At 36.1% G+C, this 22,068-nt stretch overlaps 3 protein-coding genes across 7 annotated transcripts; 1 reads left to right on the top strand and 2 right to left on the bottom strand.

The window, feature by feature from the left end:
* Window positions 1–217: 217 nt before the first annotated feature.
* Window positions 218–1,814, bottom strand: LOC122036190 (anthranilate O-methyltransferase 1-like). The gene is made up of 4 exons (XM_042595449.1): window positions 1,700–1,814; window positions 1,200–1,622; window positions 847–1,107; window positions 218–764 (listed from the first exon to the last, which is right to left on the bottom strand). Exons 1-4 carry the CDS (start codon window positions 1,772–1,774, stop codon window positions 390–392), a joined length of 1,134 nt encoding a protein of 377 aa, XP_042451383.1. The 5' UTR covers window positions 1,775–1,814; the 3' UTR covers window positions 218–389.
* A 2,572-nt stretch (window positions 1,815–4,386) lies between these two features.
* Window positions 4,387–8,035, top strand: LOC122036172 (DCC family protein At1g52590, chloroplastic-like). 5 transcript variants are annotated; one of them, XR_006127328.1, is made up of 4 exons: window positions 4,387–4,972; window positions 5,035–5,246; window positions 6,688–6,895; window positions 6,972–7,621. XR_006127328.1 is itself a non-coding variant. In XM_042595419.1 (4 exons), coding segments are annotated over exons 1-4 (342 nt in total). In that variant the 5' UTR covers window positions 4,390–4,952; the 3' UTR covers window positions 6,689–7,621. The 5 variants fall into 5 exon arrangements, 3 of the variants coding, with proteins under 3 accessions (XP_042451353.1, XP_042451352.1, XP_042451354.1); XR_006127327.1 differs by adding an exon at window positions 7,976–8,035 and having other exon boundaries at window positions 4,388–4,972; window positions 6,688–7,179; XM_042595419.1 differs by adding an exon at window positions 5,337–5,445 and having other exon boundaries at window positions 4,390–4,972; window positions 6,688–7,621.
* A 12,010-nt stretch (window positions 8,036–20,045) lies between these two features.
* LOC122036208 (E3 ubiquitin-protein ligase RNF13-like) lies at window positions 20,046–20,764 on the bottom strand. Its single transcript, XM_042595474.1, has one exon. The coding sequence runs from the start codon at window positions 20,674–20,676 to the stop codon at window positions 20,179–20,181; it is 498 nt and encodes a 165-aa protein (XP_042451408.1). The 5' UTR covers window positions 20,677–20,764; the 3' UTR covers window positions 20,046–20,178.
* Window positions 20,765–22,068: the final 1,304 nt, after the last annotated feature.

The raw sequence follows: 22,068 nt of genomic DNA, 5'->3' as shown, positions 1-22,068 counted from the left end.
TTGGTGGCAAAGTTTTTATAGTGTAGGCGTCTAGTAGTGTCTGTATATGAAAGTTCAACTGTAATAGAGTTTTTGGAGGGTTGCATCAATATGTCTTAGGGTTAATTTTTAGCTCTCTCAAGCAAAGGGTTAGGATAAAATCTTTTCTGTGATTTACTTGTCCCTAACTGGTTAGGGGCTGGAGATACTGGATCGTCGTTATCACCCTTCCTCCCCCACTGAGCCGTTAGACTTCTGTAGTGCATAGCCATTATTTTCTTGTTACACGCAGAGTTAAATTTAATGCACACTTCATAACATATCTTTAAAATATTCATTTTTACTGAGAATTAAATTCTAATTTATTTATTTATTAAAGTAATTATTAAGGTATATCCGATACCTTAATTTCAAACCCCCCTTTTCTTGAGCAAGATGAACAAAATAAAATGTTTGGTTTTCTCTCTGAGAAGGTGCTTTGAAATATTGGCTGCGTATCTAGAGAAGGCCTCGTCGATCACTTCTTCCCCGAACTGTCGCGCGAGCAGCCCCGCGAACCCTGCGCGTACGTACTTTGCGATATTCTTCCCACTCCGCGCCGCGTCGTCAAAATCCAACTGATCATCATCCGAAGACTCATCGGCTGGGTCCCAGTTCATCTCGAACGTCTCTGCTCGTTCTACGACAAAGAGACCTTGTGACTCGATCATCTTCGCCATTTCTTCCATGGAAGGACAGTAAAATGGCATGTTGAAATTGTCCAGTTTTTCCTCTGCTATTTTTCCCTGTATATATATATATTCCCTTTTCTTTTGTATTTCAAATTACAAAAATGAAAGGAGAAACAAAAAAAATATGAAAACATACCTCGAGCACCAAGTCATATAGTGCTTGGGCTAGTAGTTGGAAAAGAAAAGCGAATCCTTGGTAGGGTTGGCCATGGTTTTTCCTCCCCGGCAGCGATAGCAACATTCTTCCGGCTCGGCCGTCTAGTTCTGCATGGCGACACTCGAGGAAGCAGGAGAAGTCTCTCTGAAACTGTTCTTGATACACTTTCAAGACTTGCGGTGGGCTCGACTTGGCTATGTAAATGTTCTTCTTGTTCATGCCTTCAATTCCTTGAGGCATCTAGCATTTTAATTCATGCATCATATATATATAAGAGAATTAGGCACATTTAGGAAGAAACAAAAGAAAAAAAAAATCAATGAATTGGATACTTGAGAGAGAAATTGGACACTCATAGAAGAGTTGAAAAAGTGAACACTTTGATGAGGAAGAAGTCTTCCATGAAAAGTCCCAGGCAATCCAGCAATATAGTAGTAGGGTACTAACGAACTGATCATTTGCTCCTTTACTTGTTGCTTGAACTGATCCAGAGATCGGAAGACTTGATTGAAATCGTTCCCCGGGAGGTCATTCAGGTAGAATTGGATCTCTAAAGGTAAAGGATCATTGGTCGTGTTCCTAACGGCAACCGCATTTCCGACGACTTTAAGCACCTCGGAGACGACTAAGAATGTGTTGGAACCAGTGGAGCAGCCCAGGTCCACCACCACCATCGACCTCTCCGTTGGCAACGACTTGCAAACTTCTTCTATTGCAAGGTCCATCATGGGCATTATCATGCGAAGTGACTTTTCCTAATCACAAAACACAATGATCAGAGTGTCTTTTTCTTTTTCTAAAAGAAAATTCCAAAGAGCCAGAAATCAATTACTTGGAACTTAGAATTAGCAGCATAACTGGTTTCTCCACTGCCCCCAGCCATATGAAGAACTTGCTCCATGGCCATCTCAATTCTCTCTAGCTAACTTGTGCTCTTGAGAATGTTGTGGTTGGTTTTAGTAGTAATGAGGATATGATCTATTTATAGTAACAAAGGATTATTCTAGAGGATTTATAAGAAACATATTTAATTTAATTTGATGGTTTTACATTTTATGAGGAATTTAAAAATGAAGAAACTTTGTATGGAGAGTTAAATGGATTGCTTTATGATGCGGTGTTGATGAAGGGTCTCATCCTGCTGTCATCAAAGTCAAGATTGTCAACAAGTGGAAGGCATCGACTGGTCGGGGCGAAACGTGCCCCAACCGGGGAGAAGGCTCCGACCCGTCGTCGACTTCGACACAGGGAACATTTAAACAACCGACGTTCAAGGGAGAACGACGCACAGAAGTCGAGCCAAGCAATCACCCCGCTTGGCCAGCCAGCGAGGCCTGACATCAATAGAGTTCAACTTCGGCTGAGTGGCTACCTCGCTCGGCTTGACAACAGACTCGACATCCGTCAAGCACGCAGACAATGGACTTCCGGCCGAGTGGCTATCCTGCTCGGCCTAGCAACAGAGCAGGCGGATAGTGGACTTCCGACCAAGCGATTATTCCGCTCGGCCCAGCAACAGAGCAGACGGATAGTGGACTTCCGGCCAAGCGATTATCCCGCTCGACTCAGCAACAGAGCAAGCGGATAGTGGGCTTTCGGTCGGGCGCCTATGCCACTCGACCCGACAACGGACAACGCGTGGACAGTGGAATTTCGACCGAGTGACTATTCTACTCGGTCAAACAACAGACACAGCAGACTCTTTCGACATCCTTTTGGGAGCTAGTACCGTTGACATGCGGCATGATCAGACAGAGGATCGTACGACGTAAGCTTTCACTGTCACTTTATAGATATGCTCGACCTGTTAAGGTACTATGTCAGGGACACTTTACTGACAAGTCTTTTCAGGAAAATCTTTGAGACACGTGCTCATCTTGGGAAGCATGCACGCGCGCTATCGAATCTCTATATGAAGGGGGTCCAAGCATCAGCGGAAGTATGTGATATTTTACTGTTGCGCTACAGTCTTCTTGTTGCTTCTTCTTCTTCTTCTTCGTCGGAAACTGACTTGAGAGTCAGAGGGTCATTGTCGGGGACCCCTTCCCTACCTCGGCACTGACGTCAGTTGTATTACAAGTTGAAGCGAAGTCCACAGAAAATCGGGAGCGTCACATCCCAATATCCATATCATAATCACTTTATAAATAAAAAAAAGTATTTACATTATATTTTAAAACGTGTATAACACGTGAAATATAATTATCATTTACTAGATACATTTTGAATTTGCTTAAGAATGGCGTAATTAATTAGTCACGCGTGAGAGTTTTATTTATTTATAAATATACCTTAAGACAAGCATGGTCTTTTAAAAAAATGGTTTAAGCCATTTTTGTGTGTGTTCTTGGGCAAAACCCCATAAACCTTTTTTTATGTTCTTATTAATGTTCCGGTCCGTTGAGATCTCCTTGGTATAAACATGAATTAACTTGTTGAAATATAAAAATAATACATGAAATAAACGGAAATAAAATAAAATATTATAAAATCTCTAAAATTAGGGTAGAAAAGTAAATATTTATTATGTATGAATTGACCCCTGGTGCCTCGATTTATATACTAATCATGGTGCATTCAAATAGAAGTTAAAATAATTTATTCGAATACTTTTGAATTAGAATCTATCTACTTAATTATCCATGCTAGTTGATGCAATTCAGATAAGATAACTTTATGATTAACAAGTAACATTCAATTGACTAAGTTTTCATGCAGTTAAATGATAGCATTCTCGATCACAACCTTTGACTTTGATTTTACACTATTTGTTGGGAGATTATTAGTGTAATCATCTTTAACACTTCATGTTAAGATTGACTAATTTGAATAAGTTCAAATGGATTTGAGCTTAAGTTTTGATATTTAGTGTCACGTCCTAGAGGAGTCTCTGTCCGAAGAAATTTCGGCAACATCTCCCCTGTACGGGGGACAATCTGAAACATTACTACATACAAAATATACATCAGTCACACTCGGCTGGAATATATATACCATAGAAAATGGAAATAACACAACCACGCAGTTTAATACACTCAGCCTACTCGGCTGGACAAAAAAAAATATATAATAAGCACAGCGGAAAGGAAACGAAGAGAAAACCCACAAATGGCAAAGTCATCAAACATCACAAATACCAAGTCCACACAACAAGTATCAAAACATAGTTCTCACCACACCAAAATCCAACGAACACTACAAGAAAATCCTCATTCAACAACACTCAAACGACAACGGTTTTATACCAAATTGTTGTCTTTTTGCCTTTTAACAACGGTTTTAACAAAAACTGTTGTCTTTTAGTAATTTTTTTGGCCTACGACAACGGTTTTTAAAAACCGTTGTCTATTTATGTTTTTTTGGGGCTACGACAACGGTTTTTAAAGGCTACGACAACAGTTTTTGAAAAATGTTGTCTATGTGTGTTTTTTTTGGGATTACGACAACGGTTTTTGAAAACTATTATCTATTAAGTGTTGTTAAATAGTGTTGTTTTTCTTCTTTTACTGCTTTTTCCCATTCGCAATTTTTTGCCGTTACGTTTTTTTCTTTCCCTCTCTCCAAAATTTTTTGCGGCCGCATTCCACCCCTTTACCTTCTCGATCCCTAAATATTTCCATCCAACCTATGATCTCACCTACTTTGCTCTTTTCTTTCTTGATCTCTTCTCGATTCCCCCTCTACCGCCACCTTACTGCCACCATAATCCCCCCAACTTCCCCGACGAGCACTTCTGCATACTGCCACCAGATTCCCCCTCTACCGCCACCTTGCTCTTTTGTTGTCTCCTCTTCTCAGAGGACACGAAGGGCTTAGGGCGTCGATTAGGGATTTTGTTCTGGTCGTCGCCTCCTCCTCCTCCTCCTCCTTATCATCTTCATCAACAAATCCATCAATTTGTCCTCACCATCGCGGCCGACGAGCTCGGCTTCTTCTGGGTGGCGAGGATGCAAAGGAGGACTCCAGTCGGTTGCAGGCCAGGGAGTCGCCAACGAGGCGAGGTGCTTGTGGTTAAACCATAAAACCCTAACATTATCACATCGCCGATACCAACGTACACGATTTTCTACCACGGCATTTGGCAAATGCTCAAAGGAGCCAAAGGGTAAGATCAAATCACCAATCCTTCTCTATTGGTACGGTAAGCCAAGATCTTGCCTTCTCCAGTTCCCATAGCGCCATGACGATCGCCCTTCCAGTCGCAATCGGCTCTCTACCCATCGGCGCAACCCCAGTCAGGTTCAAACAAACCCAAGCGCCGGTAGCTGCACTTAGGATCCAGTCTCCGCCTTCCTCCTCTTCCGCCTCCGTCGACTGGGTGAAGGTCACCGACGGCGAGTTCTTCCAAACTGACTCCAGGCCGATCATGCTCTTCGACGGTAACACCTGCTGCGTCCTCTTCCTTTTTTCTTCTTCTCCAATTGAAGTCCTGCCCTAATCAACCTCTGTGGCGGTGCTGGTGGCTGCAGGCGTGTGCAATTTGTGCAACGGTGGAGTCAGATTTGTTTGCGACAATGATCGCAACAGGTCTCATGGTCCTTTCCATTTTCTTCTTCGTTTTCCCCCTTTTCTCAGATGGTAATTTTGTCTGGTATCCGGTCGTCAAGAACAATTTTTTTCCCATTGAAATATTTCTTCTATGTAGAATGATTAGGTACGAGGCACTTCAGAGTGAATCCTGTAGGAAACTTCTGCAATCTTAGAATTATTTTTTTTAGAAAAAAATCTAAGAAGTTTTCTTCTGTTTTGATCTATATAAATGGAGTCTTCTTCAGTTGTTGATTGATATACAACTGGGTTTGCATATTAGAATTTAACTAGGTTTGCATCTCATGTTCTATTACAAGTGGAGTCTCACTCATGTTCTATAAAATAAAAAGAAAAAAGAATTAAACTGGGTTTGCATCTTAGAATTGATATACCATGTGGTTACTCAGGTGTTTTTTAAAGTTAAAACCTTTTTATGCGTTAAGTTTTCATTGACAAGTGGAGAGTGAACTAGATCTTAGACTTTGCTACCCTTTAATCTTACCTAGAGCGCACTCTAGATTAGAATATATAAAATTGCTATTGCAGGTGAGATCTCTAACACGTGATGTTAGAGTGTGGAGCCTTCTGTTATCAATCTCTTTCAATCACTAGGTAACACATTTGCAAACTCCATCTGCCATCAACAACTAATAGCAACTTAGAGGATGTCTCTAGGTAATGATAATGAAGTCCTGGATTGCCAAAAAAAAAAAAAAAATCCCTGCAGTTGTGGTTGTTATTAACATTTTTTATTCAGCTTTTGTTTGCTTAACAAGAATCAAGAGCATTCCTCTATGAACAAGCCTAAACATTCACATCCAATTACAGTGAAAGAAAAGTTCATTCAGACAAAGGTGTGATGTGATGCGGTCTATCTCTATTCTATTATTTTTTTTTATGTTTATGGATACATCAACTAGAAGAAGGCTTAGTGTTTTACCTTTTTGCACATGTTTAGGAAGCATTTTTCTTCAGTAACTTCAATCTGCTAAGGTTTATTTGGACATGTTAACAAATGTTATGTACTTGAGTGTTACTTCTTAGTTATCATCTCTTTGTTCAATTTTGTTATCCTCAAATTCTGAGGCCTGCATGCATGTATTATGATTCAGAATCATCTACTATTTTTTACGGTGGCCAGCTTTAACATAGAAAGTTTCAGACAGATGGCATCACATTTCTTTGATTTCGAATCTCTATTTTCTAATTCGTGTTTCAGGAACTTGTAGTGAGAGGCGAAAAAAAGACCTAATAGAATACTGATGCATCTTTTCTCTCACCAATATGCAGATAAGTTCTTTGTTCAAAAAACAGTAGGAGATCAGCTTTCAGTCACACAACAAATGTGGGATAGTGTCTGTGCTAATGACAAGAAAACAGTCTATCAACATATTGTGGCTTCAGATGCAGATGTGCATGTTGTCTATGGCCTGACATAAGCAAATTCATCTTTAACACTCGCAAAAGCTATGCTTCTGTCGATCAGACAACTGCCGTGGTAGATCATAGTTCTAGCTGCTTATTAACTGATACCTTGCATAAATCTTCTACTATGAGTTCTATTGGCTCAGCAGGCAATAGTGAAAATAGATATGAATTGGATGAATGCTTTGAAGGCTTCACTCTACTTCATCTTGCACGCCTAACTTCAGATATGGGCATGGTAGAGCTCCTACTGCAGTATGGTGTAAATGTTAATTCCACTGATGTAAGAGTAAGGACACCACTTCACCATTGTATTCTTATAGGCAGACATTCTTCAGCCAAACTACTACTGACAAGGTGAGTTGCCCTATTCATATACTTCTGAGTTCATGACAGCATCTTATTTGGTGCGACAAATTAGTGAATTCCTTTGTTAAATATTTTGAGACCTGAGTCTATATCCATCTTAGGAGAATTTTTGGAATCTCTATGAAGGCAGTTTTTAATTATGCATAAACTCTGCACCATTCCTCCCTTTTTGCCTTTCTCTGCATTTTCTCACTAAAAATAACACAAGAGGCTATCATTACTGATCTCAAGTTCCAGAAATATTTTACAAAAAGTTATAATAAAATGTGATATTGTATTATTTTCTTAACTTGGATACATCGACATACCTTAGCTGGATTTTTTGTCTTTTAGATAAAAAAAAATCCTTTGCCTCATAGGATTGAGCTATAAAAGTTGTCCTTGCATGTAAAGTAGCATCTTATTGATAATGTCACATTGTCTTTTAGAAGAAAAAAGTTATTCCTTTCTCTCGTAGGAATGAGCTAGTTGTTTTTGGTGAGAAATTTAGTTGCCGCCATTGGAATGTCCATTATGAATGAATCCACATAATGTACATTAGAAGACAAGCAATCACTTTATCTATAAAGGATACACTAGGTTTGATCTCTTTGTGCATAATTCAAGGAATATCATGCACATAAGTTAGAGTGTTATTTATGATCAACAATAGCTCCAAGTGATACAAAGCACTAAGTTTTTGTAAAACTGTAATAAGGTCTGGTACGTGTGAAATTTCCAAGAGATCCATTTTTTATGCCATTTACTCCTGGGAAATGAATTAACTTGCAATCTTATGCTGCAGTTTCTGTGAAAGGAGAAGAAAAGAGAAGCTAGGAGGGAGGAGAAATCAGAAAAGGCTGCAGTTTAGAAGATGCACAGGCTGTTTAGAAGATGCACAGGTAGAGAAGACGTGCTCCAACAAAACATGATATTTTGGACTATATGTGTGATATATATAAACTTTTGGCTGTGTAAACTTTTGTGATGTTTGAATGTTGATGTTTGGTACTTTTGTGATGTTTGAATGTTGGAATATTTGCATTGTAAATATTGATTATGTAGGTTTTTTATCAATGAAATTTGCACTGGATGTTTTTTATAAACCATTGAGTAGGAAAAGATTAATAAGTTTTTTATTTATTGTCAAAATGTTGTATATTGTACCCAAAGACATCAGTTTAAATATGTCAAACTGTTGTCAATGGCGTTAAAAGACAATAGTGACAAACTGATGTTATTTAACATCGTTGCCTAAAAAGACAACGGTTTTTAACCGTTGTCAAACCGATGTCGTTGGCTAAAAAGACAACGCTTTTTAGCCGTTGTCGTAGACAGTTCAAAACTGTTGTTGAAGAGCCTAGGCATACGCTCAAAGACAACGGTGAAAAACTGTTGTCTTTGTAGGAAAAGACAACAGTTTTTCACCGTTGTTAAAATGTTGTCTTTGCCTTCGCAGACAACGGTTAAAAACTGTTGTCGTTTGCCACCCCTTTTAACAACACAGCCTTTAACAACAGTTGAAAATGGCCTACGACAACGGTGAAAAACCGTTGTTGTATGTCTTTTTTCTTGTAGTGGAATACGAAATGCAAGTAAAGAGAAACAGAACCAAAATCAATTTTCGAATATGACGCGGGACCTAGGACTGGCAGCCGACATCTCTCCAAGCATCCATGACTCATCTACCTGTTACCTGGCGAGAGAAAATCATTTTGCGGGGTGGTGAGTATTGGAACTCAGCGGGTAAAGAAAAGATAGTGCATGAACATAATCAACCAATAAAGAATACCCAACAGGAATACAGTCTCCTAAGAGAATAGCAGATACGAACCTAAAACCATGATAAAGGTTCATACCTGGAACCGCATCCTAAGCTAGATATAGAAAGTCAGAAATGGTACTAACCTACTACAGTACTGCTCATAACTACAGAGGTAATGGGTAAGGTATATAAACATTTCTAATTAATAAACCAAGGTTTAATCACCTACAACGTGAGCATATCTCAACATAAGACAGCATATCAGCATAAGTGAACAACAGCAAGAAACAACGGCAACATGAAGATACCACAGCAGCATAAGTAAGCAATAACAACATAAGTAAACAGCAGCAGCCAAAACGGGCATAATAACAGCGTATGCACGGATGGTCACCCCGCCCACCTCTCTGCATCATGACCCCTGTATGGTCGAGAGGCCGGATCAATGACAACTGTACCACCCAAAGGCCGCCACTCCCGCGAGTGACCGGATGAACAGGTGCTGAGTAGCTAACTAGCTACACAGCGAAGGGGGGTCCCTGCTGCTCGCAACTCCAGCTGCCACTACCCACGCGTGGCCGAGTGCGGCACGACAGGACAAACGGCATCAACTCCAGCTACCACTCTCTTGAGTGGCCGAGGATGCGGCATGCATGCAATGACATGATGCGAACAATGCAACAGTCATCATAGATATCTATAAGCAGAAACAGGTATGTTACATGAAGCCAGCATGCTCAATATCGTACATAAACAAACAACGGTTAAAGCATACAAATATGATATCTAGTATCTGCTACGGATCATGGACAACAAAAGCGACTGTATAGATATAAAAACGAATATCTCAAAGATAACGTGGAAGTATCAAGCACCGGAAAAATAAGAGTGTAGTCAAGGTAAACAGTCCTTATCCAAAATAAGTCATGCACTAAGGTCAAAGTACTAAAAGAAACAAAGCAAGAAGTACCCGCCTTTATATGCAGATCGCGTCAACCATCTTCAATCAACGTCCTGCTGGATTAGCTAGGGCACAACTCGGAGAGGGGAGAGGAGAGGATCGGCGGCCGTGTTCTGTGAGATCTCGTGAGGGCTGTGGCTCGAGAGCAGACGGCTGTGGCTCGAGAGGAAAGACGAGGCTGGCGGTGACTTGGGGATGAGGAATCGCACGGTGGCTTCCCGGCAATGGCGGCTAGAGGATCCGCGGCGATCAAGAGCGACAGCGTGCGTCTCTGGTGCCCGCGTGAGGAGAGGTCGGCGATGTTGCGCTCGTGTGGATAGGAAAGAGAAGATGGTCGGCGCTGGGAAGAGGGGAGAAGGGTTTCTACAACGGCAGGGAGCGGCGGCTTCACGCGAGGGAGCAGCGCGCGAGGGCTTGGGGGGAAAAGGAGTTCGGCCGGGAAAGCTAGGGCATGAGGAGAATTTATAACTTAAGGTTTTCCAATTAAGACCTAGATAAGTTCCTCAATCAACTCCCATTTAATTGGGATATCCAAATGAACTCCCCTACCCTCTAATAATTGGTCCCCTTAAAACATGTCATACGAGCTCCGATTAATTCTAGAAATTTTTCTAAAAATTTCTAAAAATTCCAATAAGATTATTGGTCAAATAACCTTATTATTTAAATCCTTATTTGGCACCGTATTTTACATTTAGAGAATATGTAAGAAGATGTCAGGTATATCAAGGTGGTTGTCTGAATACTTGATTGAGAAATTCTAATAAAAAGTTAAGCAAAGAAATGTCTTAACTGAAGGTTAGGCAAGGAAAAGTTCTAACTGAGATTAGGCAGGGTGGAAGTCTAACGATGGACTAGCTCTAACTACGGTTAGACAAATAGAAATCTAAGTGAGTCAAGGAGGATCGCATGTTGATAAAGGAAAGCCCTAACTGCGGTTAAGTAAGGGAAAACCTTAACTAAAGTTAGGCAAGATGGAAGTCTACCGAGTGACTAGCCCTAACTGAGGTTAGGAGAGAGAAAAATCTAAGTGGATCAAGAAGAACTGCACTTGGTGATTGAAAGTCCAACAGAAAGTTAGCATGAGATGGAAAGTCCAAGTGGGTCAAAGGTTGACCAAACACTTGGTGAAAAAAGTCCCAACATGACACGGTTAATCGGATGTTGGGCAAATGAACCCTAAATTTGGATTAAGCAAGTTAGGGTTGGATAATCGATTAACCCTAAACTAATCGATTAGATAATCAATTAGGAAGTTCTTACGGGAATACAAAAAAAGTTCGAATCAATTAGGTCGAGCCTAATCAATTGTACCAATCGATTTGGGACAAGAGTTTCGTGAAAAAAAAAAATCATAAAAACAAGGTTGAATCGATTGACCTAATCGATTCAGCCATTATTCATCGATTGAGTCAATTGATTAAGCAGTGTTTTGTCGTGAGGAGGAATGATCAATTAGACTAATAATTAAGGCTTTTCGTAAGAGAAAAGAAGTTTAGGGGAATCGGTTGGGTAATCGATTAAAGCCTTTTGAATCGATTGGGATGACCACTAATCAATTAGGGTTCAGAAAAGAGTTGTTCTGTAGGTGTTCGAACGATCAGATGATGTGACAATCAATTAGGGAAAAGTTGAATCGATTGGGAGGCGTCGAAGAATTTTAGAAAAGAATTTTTATAGATATTTCGAAGCATCTCTCGCAAGCATTCAAAGCCACTGATTCTTGAGCTTTTGGAAGATAAATGTTGTTGTACTTTCCAACCGATCAAGAGATAATCCATAGCAATAAGAGATCAAGAACAAAGTTCTTTGTTATTGTGTCTATTTACTTGTTCTTGTTGCATGTATTTCATATTATATCTTCTCGTATTTGATTGTACGAGATTTCTCCAACTTCGGGAAGGAGATATTCATAATGCAGTTGTGAGTGTGAGGAGCGGATCCTCGGATTAGTCATCTTAAAGAGGTAGATAACAAGTAAACGAAAAATGTTAGCATTGCTTCGAGTTTTCCGCAACAACAAATCAACAAGATGAAGCGAAGAAAACTATTCACCCCCCACCCCCTAGCTCCCTAAGTTTCCTAACACTATTTTTTCTTGATATTATTTGACATAAGTAATATTTATATAAAATTTCATGATTGTTTGAAAATATAGAATTACTTACGTATTTTTGAAATTTAGCCTGAAAGATTAAAATTTTAGGTTTTAAAGCCACTAATAGATTGACGTCAGTTACCAATTGATTGGTAATTGTAATTTTAGCTAAAATAAATTTATTTCGGTCGATTAAGTTAACCCGAGATATTGTAACTAGCCCTAACCCTCTGTTATGCTTAGATAAGCATTCAAAGGTGATTTTCTTAATAAAAATAAGAAAGAGATGTTAGAAAGGGGAAGATGAGGATTTAAGGAGAAGGTTTAGACTCAAGGTTGAGTTTTCAATCTCATGACTTAAATTTTTAAAATTTTCTAAAGATTTAGGAACTCCAAATCATTATTGATGTGTGGCAAAAAAGATGATTCGCTCGCTTCTAGCGCCCTCTAAATTATTATTAAAGCAATGATAGAAGTTAGAGTACGTTTTGAGGGGGAGATCCACTTTAAAGGCATAATTTAGGTAATAAATGAGAGATTTTAAAAATGAGTAAATGTTGAAGGGTAGAATGTTCAAAGTTGAGGATTGGAGACAATGGAAAGTAAGAACCCTCCATTGTGATGCTGAATGTTTAAGATGAATGAATCTTGAGAAAAGATTTTTTATGTGTGCCATTGGGGTATAATGTAAGGTTTAAGTTAGCAAACTTTCATTCATGCTTTGACATGAGAAGAAAAATGAAAAAGGAAGTTGAGCTAATGAGTTAACCTAACTTAAACATATTGTCAAACATTAAAAAGAGGAGATTGTTGATGCAATCGACCTCATATCAAGATTGATCAAGTTGACTAAGTTTGGGTTGACTCGGGTTTGGATTTTGATGTTTGATTAATATTAGTAAGAAGTCAAGATTGAACGGATACTTGACTAGAAGTGAAAAGTCTAAGGAAAGTTGGTAAAGGAAAGTCCAAGTGAGTTAATTTGATCGGACACTTGGTGATTAGAAGTCCAATGGAAAGTTGACAAGAAAAAAGTCCAAGTGGGTCATGATGATCGAAAGTCCAACGAAAAGTTGGCAAGAGAAAAGTCTAAGTGGGTAAAAGTTGACAGGATACTTAGTGATCAAAAGTCTAACGAGAAGTCGACAAGAGAAAAGTTCAAGTAGGTCATGGATGATCGAACACTTGGTAATCGGAAGTCTAACATGGAGTTAGCACGAGATAGAAAGTCCAAGTGGTCATGGAGGACCAGACACTTGGTGATGATAAGAGTCCCGATAGGTCAAGGTTGATTGAATACTAAGGAAAGAAAATCTTAGTAGATTGAGATTAACTGGATACAAGACAAGATAAGAATTTAACTTGGTAAAGTTGAAACTGGAGTATTAGTCAATTGATAGGCCGTCTCAATCAATTGATAGATTCTAAATCCAAAATTTGAGGTTTTGAGGTGTTTTTAGGATTTACTATAGTAACTAGGGTTTCTGCTACAATAATAGATTGGTTTTAAATGCTGAACCTTGAAAAATAAGGTTTGTTACAGTAATTAAGTTTTGCTACAGTGCTTTGGGGTTGCTACAGTAACTGAGTTTAGAGTTACCGCTACAATGTTTTTGATAGAATGCCAATCGATTGATCAGTTCTAACAATCGATTGGTGTCACTGTAGTGCCAAATAGAATGCTTCTGAATCGATTGGTTTGATTGATTGGAAGCAATCAATTGATTGGTGAGTCTCATTAATCAATTGATAAGGTAAAAAATAATCGTTATGCAGGTTTAAATAAGAAGATTTTATGGTAATTGATTGGTGAAGTCTACCAATCAATTGGTAGGTGAAAATAAGCCCGAATGCAATCCTATGAAAGAGGGTTTCATGGACATATGAAGGTACTAGTTCTTGAGAGGTTAGAGACTAAGTTCTACTGTATTTCCAACTATCAAGAGGCATTCCAAAGCGACAAGCAAGTAGCCAAAGCAAACTTCTCAATTGTAAAGAATTTTGCTTTCATTTTCATTTGTGTTTTGTATTTCTTATATTTGTTCGGGTAAAAATCGTTGTAAAAGATTTCTCCTCCTTCGAAAGATATCCGACAAAGAAAAGTTCATAGTGGAGAGAGATCATTATAGGTAAGCCTTGGATTAGTCGTCTAAGAGACAGATACCAAGTAAAATCCTAGAGTTATACATGTGGAGTTAAATTTGATTAAGGTTTCCGCTACACATTCAAACGACGAGCACAAGATGGGAGCAATGGGAGCGATAGGAGAAGTTCAAATGAGAAGCGATCGGAGCTATCCCCCTCTTGGTAACACATGTCCTAACAAAGAAGCTTCTTATAATAAGTTTTCACAAAGCAATAGAACAACGAAACAAAAAGACAATAACAAATGAAAGCAAAACAACTTATAAGATGAGAACTTCTCTTTGATCATTGTTGGTAGCTTTTGAATGTCTCTTGTTAGTTTGAAAATGCAACAATACTTTATTCTCAAACCTGTAAGAATCAACGTTGAAAATCTCCTCGCCCTTCTTTAATAGGATTGATGTCGGACTGATTTCCGTTTATTAGTCAAATGATTTCCCCATCCACTATAGATTTGAACATTGCTCTGATTGGTTAACTCAATGGCTTCATCCATCTCGACATCAGTTGATTGTCCATTTCCATTAATTGACTGTTGCTTAATCAATCGAATCTCACATTCGAATTTTGAACTCTCTGTTTACTCGAACAATGTCATTAGTAGACTAATATACTTTATCAATCGACAAATCATAATCAGTCAAGTTTTTCAGTCTAGATTTAAAGTTTTGTATGTTGCTACAGTACGCATCAGTCAACTATCACTATTTTCCTTATTTTAGTCTTATCAAAATTGAATTATCATCTTGTACGGTATACAGTTGACCTCAATCTACTAAGACTTTTTTTACTAGACATTTGATCAACCTTGACCTGCCGAGACTTCTTGCTTCCTAGCATTCTATCAACCTTGATTTGTCGAGACTTTCTCGTTGCCTGACATCAGGTCAACTTTGATTTGCCAAGACTTCCTCACTGTTAGGATAAAAAAAATTCATATATCTCTATAATGATATAATATTATCCACTTTGGGCTTAAGTGCTCATAAATTTATTTTTTTGGCTCTACTCAATATGTCTTATTCCAATGGAGATATCTTCCATTTTATAAATTCATGATCTTTTTCATATATTTCCAATATAGAACTTTGATTATATTCTTAACAATCCTTTCTCAAACGAAAGACCACAATCTCTTTAAGCATCCAGTCACCTAGAGTTCACTCCCCCAGGATTTTTGTCAAACATTTGATCATCCTTTGACCTACTTGGACTTTTCACTACCAAGGGTTTACTCCTTTGGGAGTTCTCGCTTCCTTCGATAAAGATTAGTATTATTCAACTCACATGATTCGATCTAGATCATAACTCTGATACTACTCGCTAGAATCAAAAAAATTTATATATTTTCATAATAATATGATATTGTCCACTTTAAACATAAATTTTCATAAATTTATTTTTAAATTCTATCAAAAAAAATCTTATTCCAATATAAATATCTTATTTTTATATATTTTATAAACTGATCATCTTTTCCATAAAAGTCCCCCGTAAAAAGTCCAGGCAGTCTAGGCTTCTAGCAATGTAGTACGGTACTAACGGGCTCATTTGCTCCTTTACTTTTTTGCTTTAACTGATCCAGAGATGGAGAGACTTGATTCATGAAATCATTATTCCCTGGGAGGTCATTAGAATTGGAACTACTTTAAGCACCTTAAAGACCCCTAAAAATGTGTTGGGACCAGAGGAGCAGCCGAGGTCCACCACCATCAACCTCTCCATTGCCAACGACTTGCAAACTTCTTCTTCTATTGCATGGTCCATCATGGCCATTACCATACGAAGTGACTTTTCCTAATCACACAATTAATATGATTGAAATATTTCATAAGAGAAAACACAATGATCAGAGTGTCCTTTTTTTTTCCCTTTCTAAAATGAAAATTTAAAAGAAAACTCCAAAGAGAAATCAATTACTTGGAATTTAGAATTAGAAGCATAACTGGTTTCTCGTGCTCTTTAAATGAGCATCTTAATTCTCGTGCTCTTTAAATGTTATCCATCACATTAAATATATTTCTAAATTCTCTAGAATATAATAATCCCGTATTATTTTTTTAATATTGAAAATTTCTAATCCATAATTATTTTTCTCTTAATTAAAATCATGCTATTTTTCTCATGGGTTAATTTTTCCAACAAGTTATTCACGTATTAAATCTTTATTAGATTATATTTGGCATGTTAGATGGAATTATTTATTTAGAAGGAGGAATTTAAAAATGAAGAAAACTTGAGAATTAAATGGATTAATCATTAATTGCTTTATAAAGTCAAAAGTATTTACATTTTAAAACGTGTATAACACGTGAAATATAATTATCATTTACTGGTACATTTTGAATCTGCTTAAGAATGGCGTAATTAATTAATAAATAGATGTATTTATGATGCAGTCACGGACGAGAGAGTTTGTGTGTTTTAGGCAAAGTACATGAACCTTGTTTTATATATATATATATATATATATATATATATATATATATATATATATATATATATATATATATAATTTTCATATGCTTTTAATATGAGAATTTATTTACAACCATTTTAACCCAATAATCTCCTTAAAATAAAAGACTACCCTCTCAAGGCTATCCACTTCACATTATTTGATCCTTGGTCTATAAGGATTTTTTTATCACTTGATTCAACTGACCTATTAGGATTTTCTTGTCACTCAGTTCAGCTTGATCTATTATGACTTCCTTACCCCTCAGTCCAACTGACTTACTAGATCTTCCTTGTCTACCCGTAACTAAGACTTTTCTGTCTGATATTTGATCTTCTTGATCTAGACATGGGAGCCCCCACTTCTTTCGTTAGAGGTCAATATTCCACAGCTCGATTGGATCATGACTATTGTACATAGTCAGCGGTTAGTCTTTCTAGACTCTGATACCAATTGTTAGGTCCAAACGAATTAAGATATCTCTACAATTGTATGATATTGTCCACTTTGGGTATAAGACCTTGTGATTTTCTTTTTGAATTTTACCCAAAATATCTCATACTATGGGATATTCCACCCATATGGCTCGATTGGACCATGACTCTTGATTATAGTCGACGGTTAGTCCTTCTGATATCTGAGCTTTGATACTAATTGTTATGATCAAAAGAATTAAGATATCTTCATAATGGTATGATATTGTCTACTTTAGACCTAAGTTTTTATGATTTTATTTTTAAATTTTATCTAAAATAATTTATACTAATAGAGATATTTTTTACTTATGAGTCCATAATTATTTTCATATATTTTTAATATAACACTTTGTTTATACCCATTCTAACCTATAAATTTTCTCTCTCAAGTCCTTTAGCCTAAACACTCAACCTTGTGCTCTAAACTTAAAAATAAATAAAAAATAAAAAATAGAAGTAAAATTTAAGTGTTTGTATGTTATCCTTAGATAAATATATATATATATATATATATATATATATATATATATATATATATATATATATTATATTTGAATTATGTATTTTATATTAATCAAGTGATAAAGGTGATTCGCTCGTTCTAACATTCCCTTCAATTTAGCTCTAGATCAATAAAGAAGTGATAAATTGAGGATGACTATTAGTCATTAGTATAGATGATCAAAATATGAGAGAGGCATAATCGAACGTGCTAAGTTTGGATCCTAAGATTTCATATGACAATACTCCATATTTTAACCATCATATCGCCTCAAGAAGACAGTGTGATGGTATACTAATCAAGGTGCATTCAAATAGAAGTTATAATAACTTATTCGAATAATTTTTTATTGGAATCAATCGACTTAATTGCCTATAATAGTCGATTCTAATTCAAAAAAGATAATTAACATTGTCGATTAACAAGTAATATTCAGTTAAATAAGTTTTTATCTAGCCAATTGATAGCATGCTCAATAGATTGGATATGTAGCTAATGAACTGCGTTGGATAAGATCACAACTTTATTCGTGACTTTGATCTTTAAACAACTCTGTGAAGAATCCAGTTGATTCAATCATGTTTAGTCGACTAACACCCAAGGCAGTCGACTTAATTAATCAATACAATAAGTTTATCTTGTCCAATGACCGCATGGGCTAATTCAAATCAAATAGAGATCAAATTTAAGTTTGAGTAGAGGATGTCTAGTCATCGACGCAATTAATGACTAAGCAATTTTAATCAATTATAACAAACATTAGTGAACTCAATTTTTAATTTTACACAATTTACATTTAGTAAATCCACACAAATCTTAAATATTAAGCTTATGGTTAAACTTCAATCAAGAACTCACGTTCCTCCCAATCAAGTGTCTGTAACTCGGGATTATAAATCACACAATCGCTCGTGACTCTTGTTTAGACTATTAAATCCATGATCTAAACACATCATCTTTCCCTATGACACATAAAGTCTACCTCTCGTGACTCTTGTTAAGACTATTAAATCAATTCTAATTTTCTCTTTCTTTCTATATACTAGTGATCGTGCCCCTTATACTAGGAGAAGTATAAAGGAAAAAGAATTGATTTATGAAAAATAGTTTAAAATTTTTAAGATTATTCTTATTTTTATTTTTTTTGGTAGGATAATATTTTAATATTTTTATAATTTTATACATCTTTAGGAGTACTTATAAAATATTGAGATGGGACAACTGTCCCATCAAAGTTATACGTGGCTCCGCCCCTGATTACGTGCTTAATATAATACATGAACGCGTAACGGTAACGAACTCTCCTTAATAAAAATTTAATTTAATTCATTATATCATATATTAAACTAATAAAAATAAATGCTACACTTAATCTTAGCAAAAAAAAAAAACGGTCATAAATTAGATGATAATGCGTCAGACTTATGCAATAGTACAATGCTACACTTAATCCTAGAAGTAAGTTATTATAACAGACTCCCCTTTATAAAAATTTAATTTAATTTAATATCATCTTTGATTTTAGGCAAAAAGTCAAGAAAAGTATGGAGTTATCAATTTTAAGATATGAGACTAAAAGAAAACTCTATAGTTTAATTTCAAACTCTAGATCTCTGGTTGATTAATGAGAAAAATTCCTAATAATATGCCGCAGCTGAATCTCGAACTATAGATCATTGATCGATATATTTATGCAAATTACTAATAAATCTTAAAATAATTTTCGATGTGAATAATAAAAAAAAGAAAATTAACGTAAATTTATTTTACACTTCACCAAAGTTAGTTAGTAAAAGGGAATATTTTTAATAAAATAGTAACAATTTTTTATAAATATTCTAAGCTAAACCAATTTGATTAAGTCAACATAAATTACTAAGATTGAGTACAAACATGACACACATTTATTTTCAAATAATAACTATTTTACCAAATTAAAAATACTTAAAGATATAAGAAATCGTAGAATATAATTTATGTTCTATGATTTCAACTCATTATGAAAACAATAAATAAATATTAATAGTGAATAACAAAAAATAAAAATTGTAAGAATAATATAAATTTATTAAAATAGAGAACAGATAATAGCTTAGGCTTTTCAATTATGTTTTATTTTTTTCTAAAATAGAGAGGAGCAATTACACTGATGAGATAAAATTAATTTAAACAATGAGCGGTGAATTAAGCAAGAAGAGAAAAAACACTTCAACGGATGAGAAAACAATAAATAAATAAAAAATTATATAAAAATAAGAAAGAATAATTTTAAATTTTTAATAAAGTTAAAGCTCTTATATTTTGAAAATAAAAGAATAATGCTATTTATAATTAATAGATGCTGAAAAACTGATAAAAAATAATTTAAAAATCTAATTCTAACCGGAAAAAAAAGTATTTCTCTGAACCGATCTAAATCTAATTTAATTTGAAAAGTTTATGAATTTCATAAACTAGGAAAATTTCAGAATAAAACAAGAAAAAAGAAATATAATCTAGAGATGCGAACACAATATTTACAGCATCACCTACATTTTTGTCCACAATAAATTAAAATTCAAAAAAGAAAAACAGAGAGAAAGAGAAAGAGAAAGAGAAAGAAGTCACCACGCCCACGACGGCGCGTAAGCAAGCCAAGCCATGGCCGGATGCTCGAGCTCTTCATCCTCCTCCTCCTGATCCTGCTGCTGCTGCTGCTGAGGATCCCGGCACAGCGGACACGTGGCTCTCCGGCAAGCGAGCCAGGGGTCCAGACACCGGCGGTGGAAGAGGTGCCGGCACCGCAGCTCCCTCACCTCCTCCCCCTCCTCGATGTCCGACAAGCAAAACACGCAAACAACAGGCGAAGCCGACTGATCATATCGATCCACCTCCAGGTAATTCCCGCCGAGGACACCCCACGGAAGCAGATCTCCGTCGCCGGCAGCCTTGGCCGCGCGGCGGCGGTCGCCGAAGAACAGAGAGGCCGCCGGCCGGCACGCGTGCGGCCCGACGAGCGGCGCAACGAGCCGGAGAAGTAGCATGTCGGCGAGGAAGAATAAGAGATCGGAGAAGGGGATCGAGAGGAAGGAGATGAGCAGAATTGTGAGGATGAATTCCATGTCCGATTCAGGGTCGTCCTTGATCAAAGAAGAACATTTATAGTCAGAATAAATTGAAATTTAACCCTTGGGGCTCTGGATAAGTATCCTGTGCAGTGCCGTAGAATATATTTATTATTTTCAATTTGTGGGAAATCTTTGCTAAATGTGGCACCTCGAGCAAGGTGCGATTGAGTCTTCTCGCATTAAATTTTGAAATTTTTTTCTGATTTAAAATTTTGATTTAAAAATGTAATAATATAATTAAAAATGAAACGTCCTTATAACGATGAATAAAAAAAAGTACATTTTAAATAATTCAATTAAAAAAGAGCACCTCTTAGTTCTTGACCCGTAGATGTATGTTGTTGACTTATGAGGTGACCGGCGATGGGACTTGAAGAGACGTCGAGACATATTCATTCATTCGAGAGCGATCCAAAGTGTTCCGACAGTTAGTCTCTCCGTAATTAACGGATTCACGTAACCTTTCATACTGTTAGCGGGTAAGGATGACAATGCATCGGATTTGAATTGGATTTTATATCCTCCATTTTTATACTCATCAAATATAGAATCTTCGATGGATATATTTATACCTATTAAATGATCAAATATCTTTTATAGTTATAATTTTTCTTCTTTCTATCTAATTATTATCATTCAACAAAAATATATTAAAATTAAAAATCTATTAAGAATATATATATATAATTAAAAAAATTAATTAAACATGTATACAGTCTCCTCCTAATATCAACAAAAATAATAAGTTGATTTTGGAAAAAAATATCTTTAATATATGTATATATATTATTTAATCGGGTATTCAAGTCGGGTATAAGGTATTGATAGCCCCTCCATATCCTTCTTCATTCGGATCGGATGTCGGATCCTTCGTCGAGTTTGGGTGAAATTACCATCTCTATTAGAGGGGTATTTGTACGTGATGATACTATAACATATATTTTAACCTTTAATGAAAACCGACGAAGAAGATTGATGCCGCAAGAAGTTACGTAGTTAGTAAAAAATTAAATTATATATTTATGATTTAAGAAAGAATAAAAAATTTAAATTATTAATAAATTTAAGGGTCTTTGACTAAATTTATTAAAAATAATTTATAGATTCGTACTGTTTATAAGTTATTTTAGGAGCTTATAAATTGTTATGTCTTATTTTAAAAATAAGTTGTTAAAATGTTCAGGTGAAATTATTACAATCAACTTAAAGGTATTGATGTGTTTGGTATTATAAAATCTTTTTATTAATAAAATTACCAAAAATTGTATAATACTATTAATAGAGGATTTTGAGATTTTTATTAATAAAGGGTTTTGGGCAAATTTATGCACCAGGGGAGAGAAAATTGGAAAGAGATGTTGATGGAGAAGATGACACAGCGCTAGA

This window comes from Zingiber officinale, unplaced genomic scaffold (genome assembly GCF_018446385.1).
Source record: "Zingiber officinale cultivar Zhangliang unplaced genomic scaffold, Zo_v1.1 ctg134, whole genome shotgun sequence".
NCBI lineage: Eukaryota > Viridiplantae > Streptophyta > Magnoliopsida > Zingiberales > Zingiberaceae > Zingiber > Zingiber officinale.
Note: the sequence above shows the minus strand (reverse complement) of the source record. Positions and strands in the feature narration are given on the sequence as shown.

What these genes read in the sequence shown, in the direction of transcription:
- LOC122036190 (XM_042595449.1), bottom strand. Translation starts at nt 1,774, where the DNA reads ATGGCCATGGAGCAAGTTCTTCATATGGCTGGGGGCAGTGGAGAAACC. An exon ending in CTGCTAATTCTAAGTTCCAA is followed by an intron (nt 1,623 to 1,699) that starts GTAATTGATTTC and finishes TTTTGTGATTAG; the next exon opens with GAAAAGTCACTTCGCATGAT. An exon ending in TATATGACTTGGTGCTCGAG is followed by an intron (nt 765 to 846) that starts GTATGTTTTCAT and finishes ATATATATACAG; the next exon opens with GGAAAAATAGCAGAGGAAAA.
- LOC122036172 (XM_042595418.1), top strand. Translation starts at nt 4,953, where the DNA reads ATGCTCAAAGGAGCCAAAGG. An exon ending in ATGCTCAAAGGAGCCAAAGG is followed by an intron (nt 4,973 to 5,034) that starts GTAAGATCAAAT and finishes TGCCTTCTCCAG; the next exon opens with TTCCCATAGCGCCATGACGA. An exon ending in GCCGATCATGCTCTTCGACG is followed by an intron (nt 5,247 to 5,336) that starts GTAACACCTGCT and finishes TGGTGGCTGCAG; the next exon opens with GCGTGTGCAATTTGTGCAAC.
- LOC122036208 (XM_042595474.1), bottom strand. Translation starts at nt 20,676, where the DNA reads ATGGAATTCATCCTCACAATTCTGCTCATCTCCTTCCTCTCGATCCCC.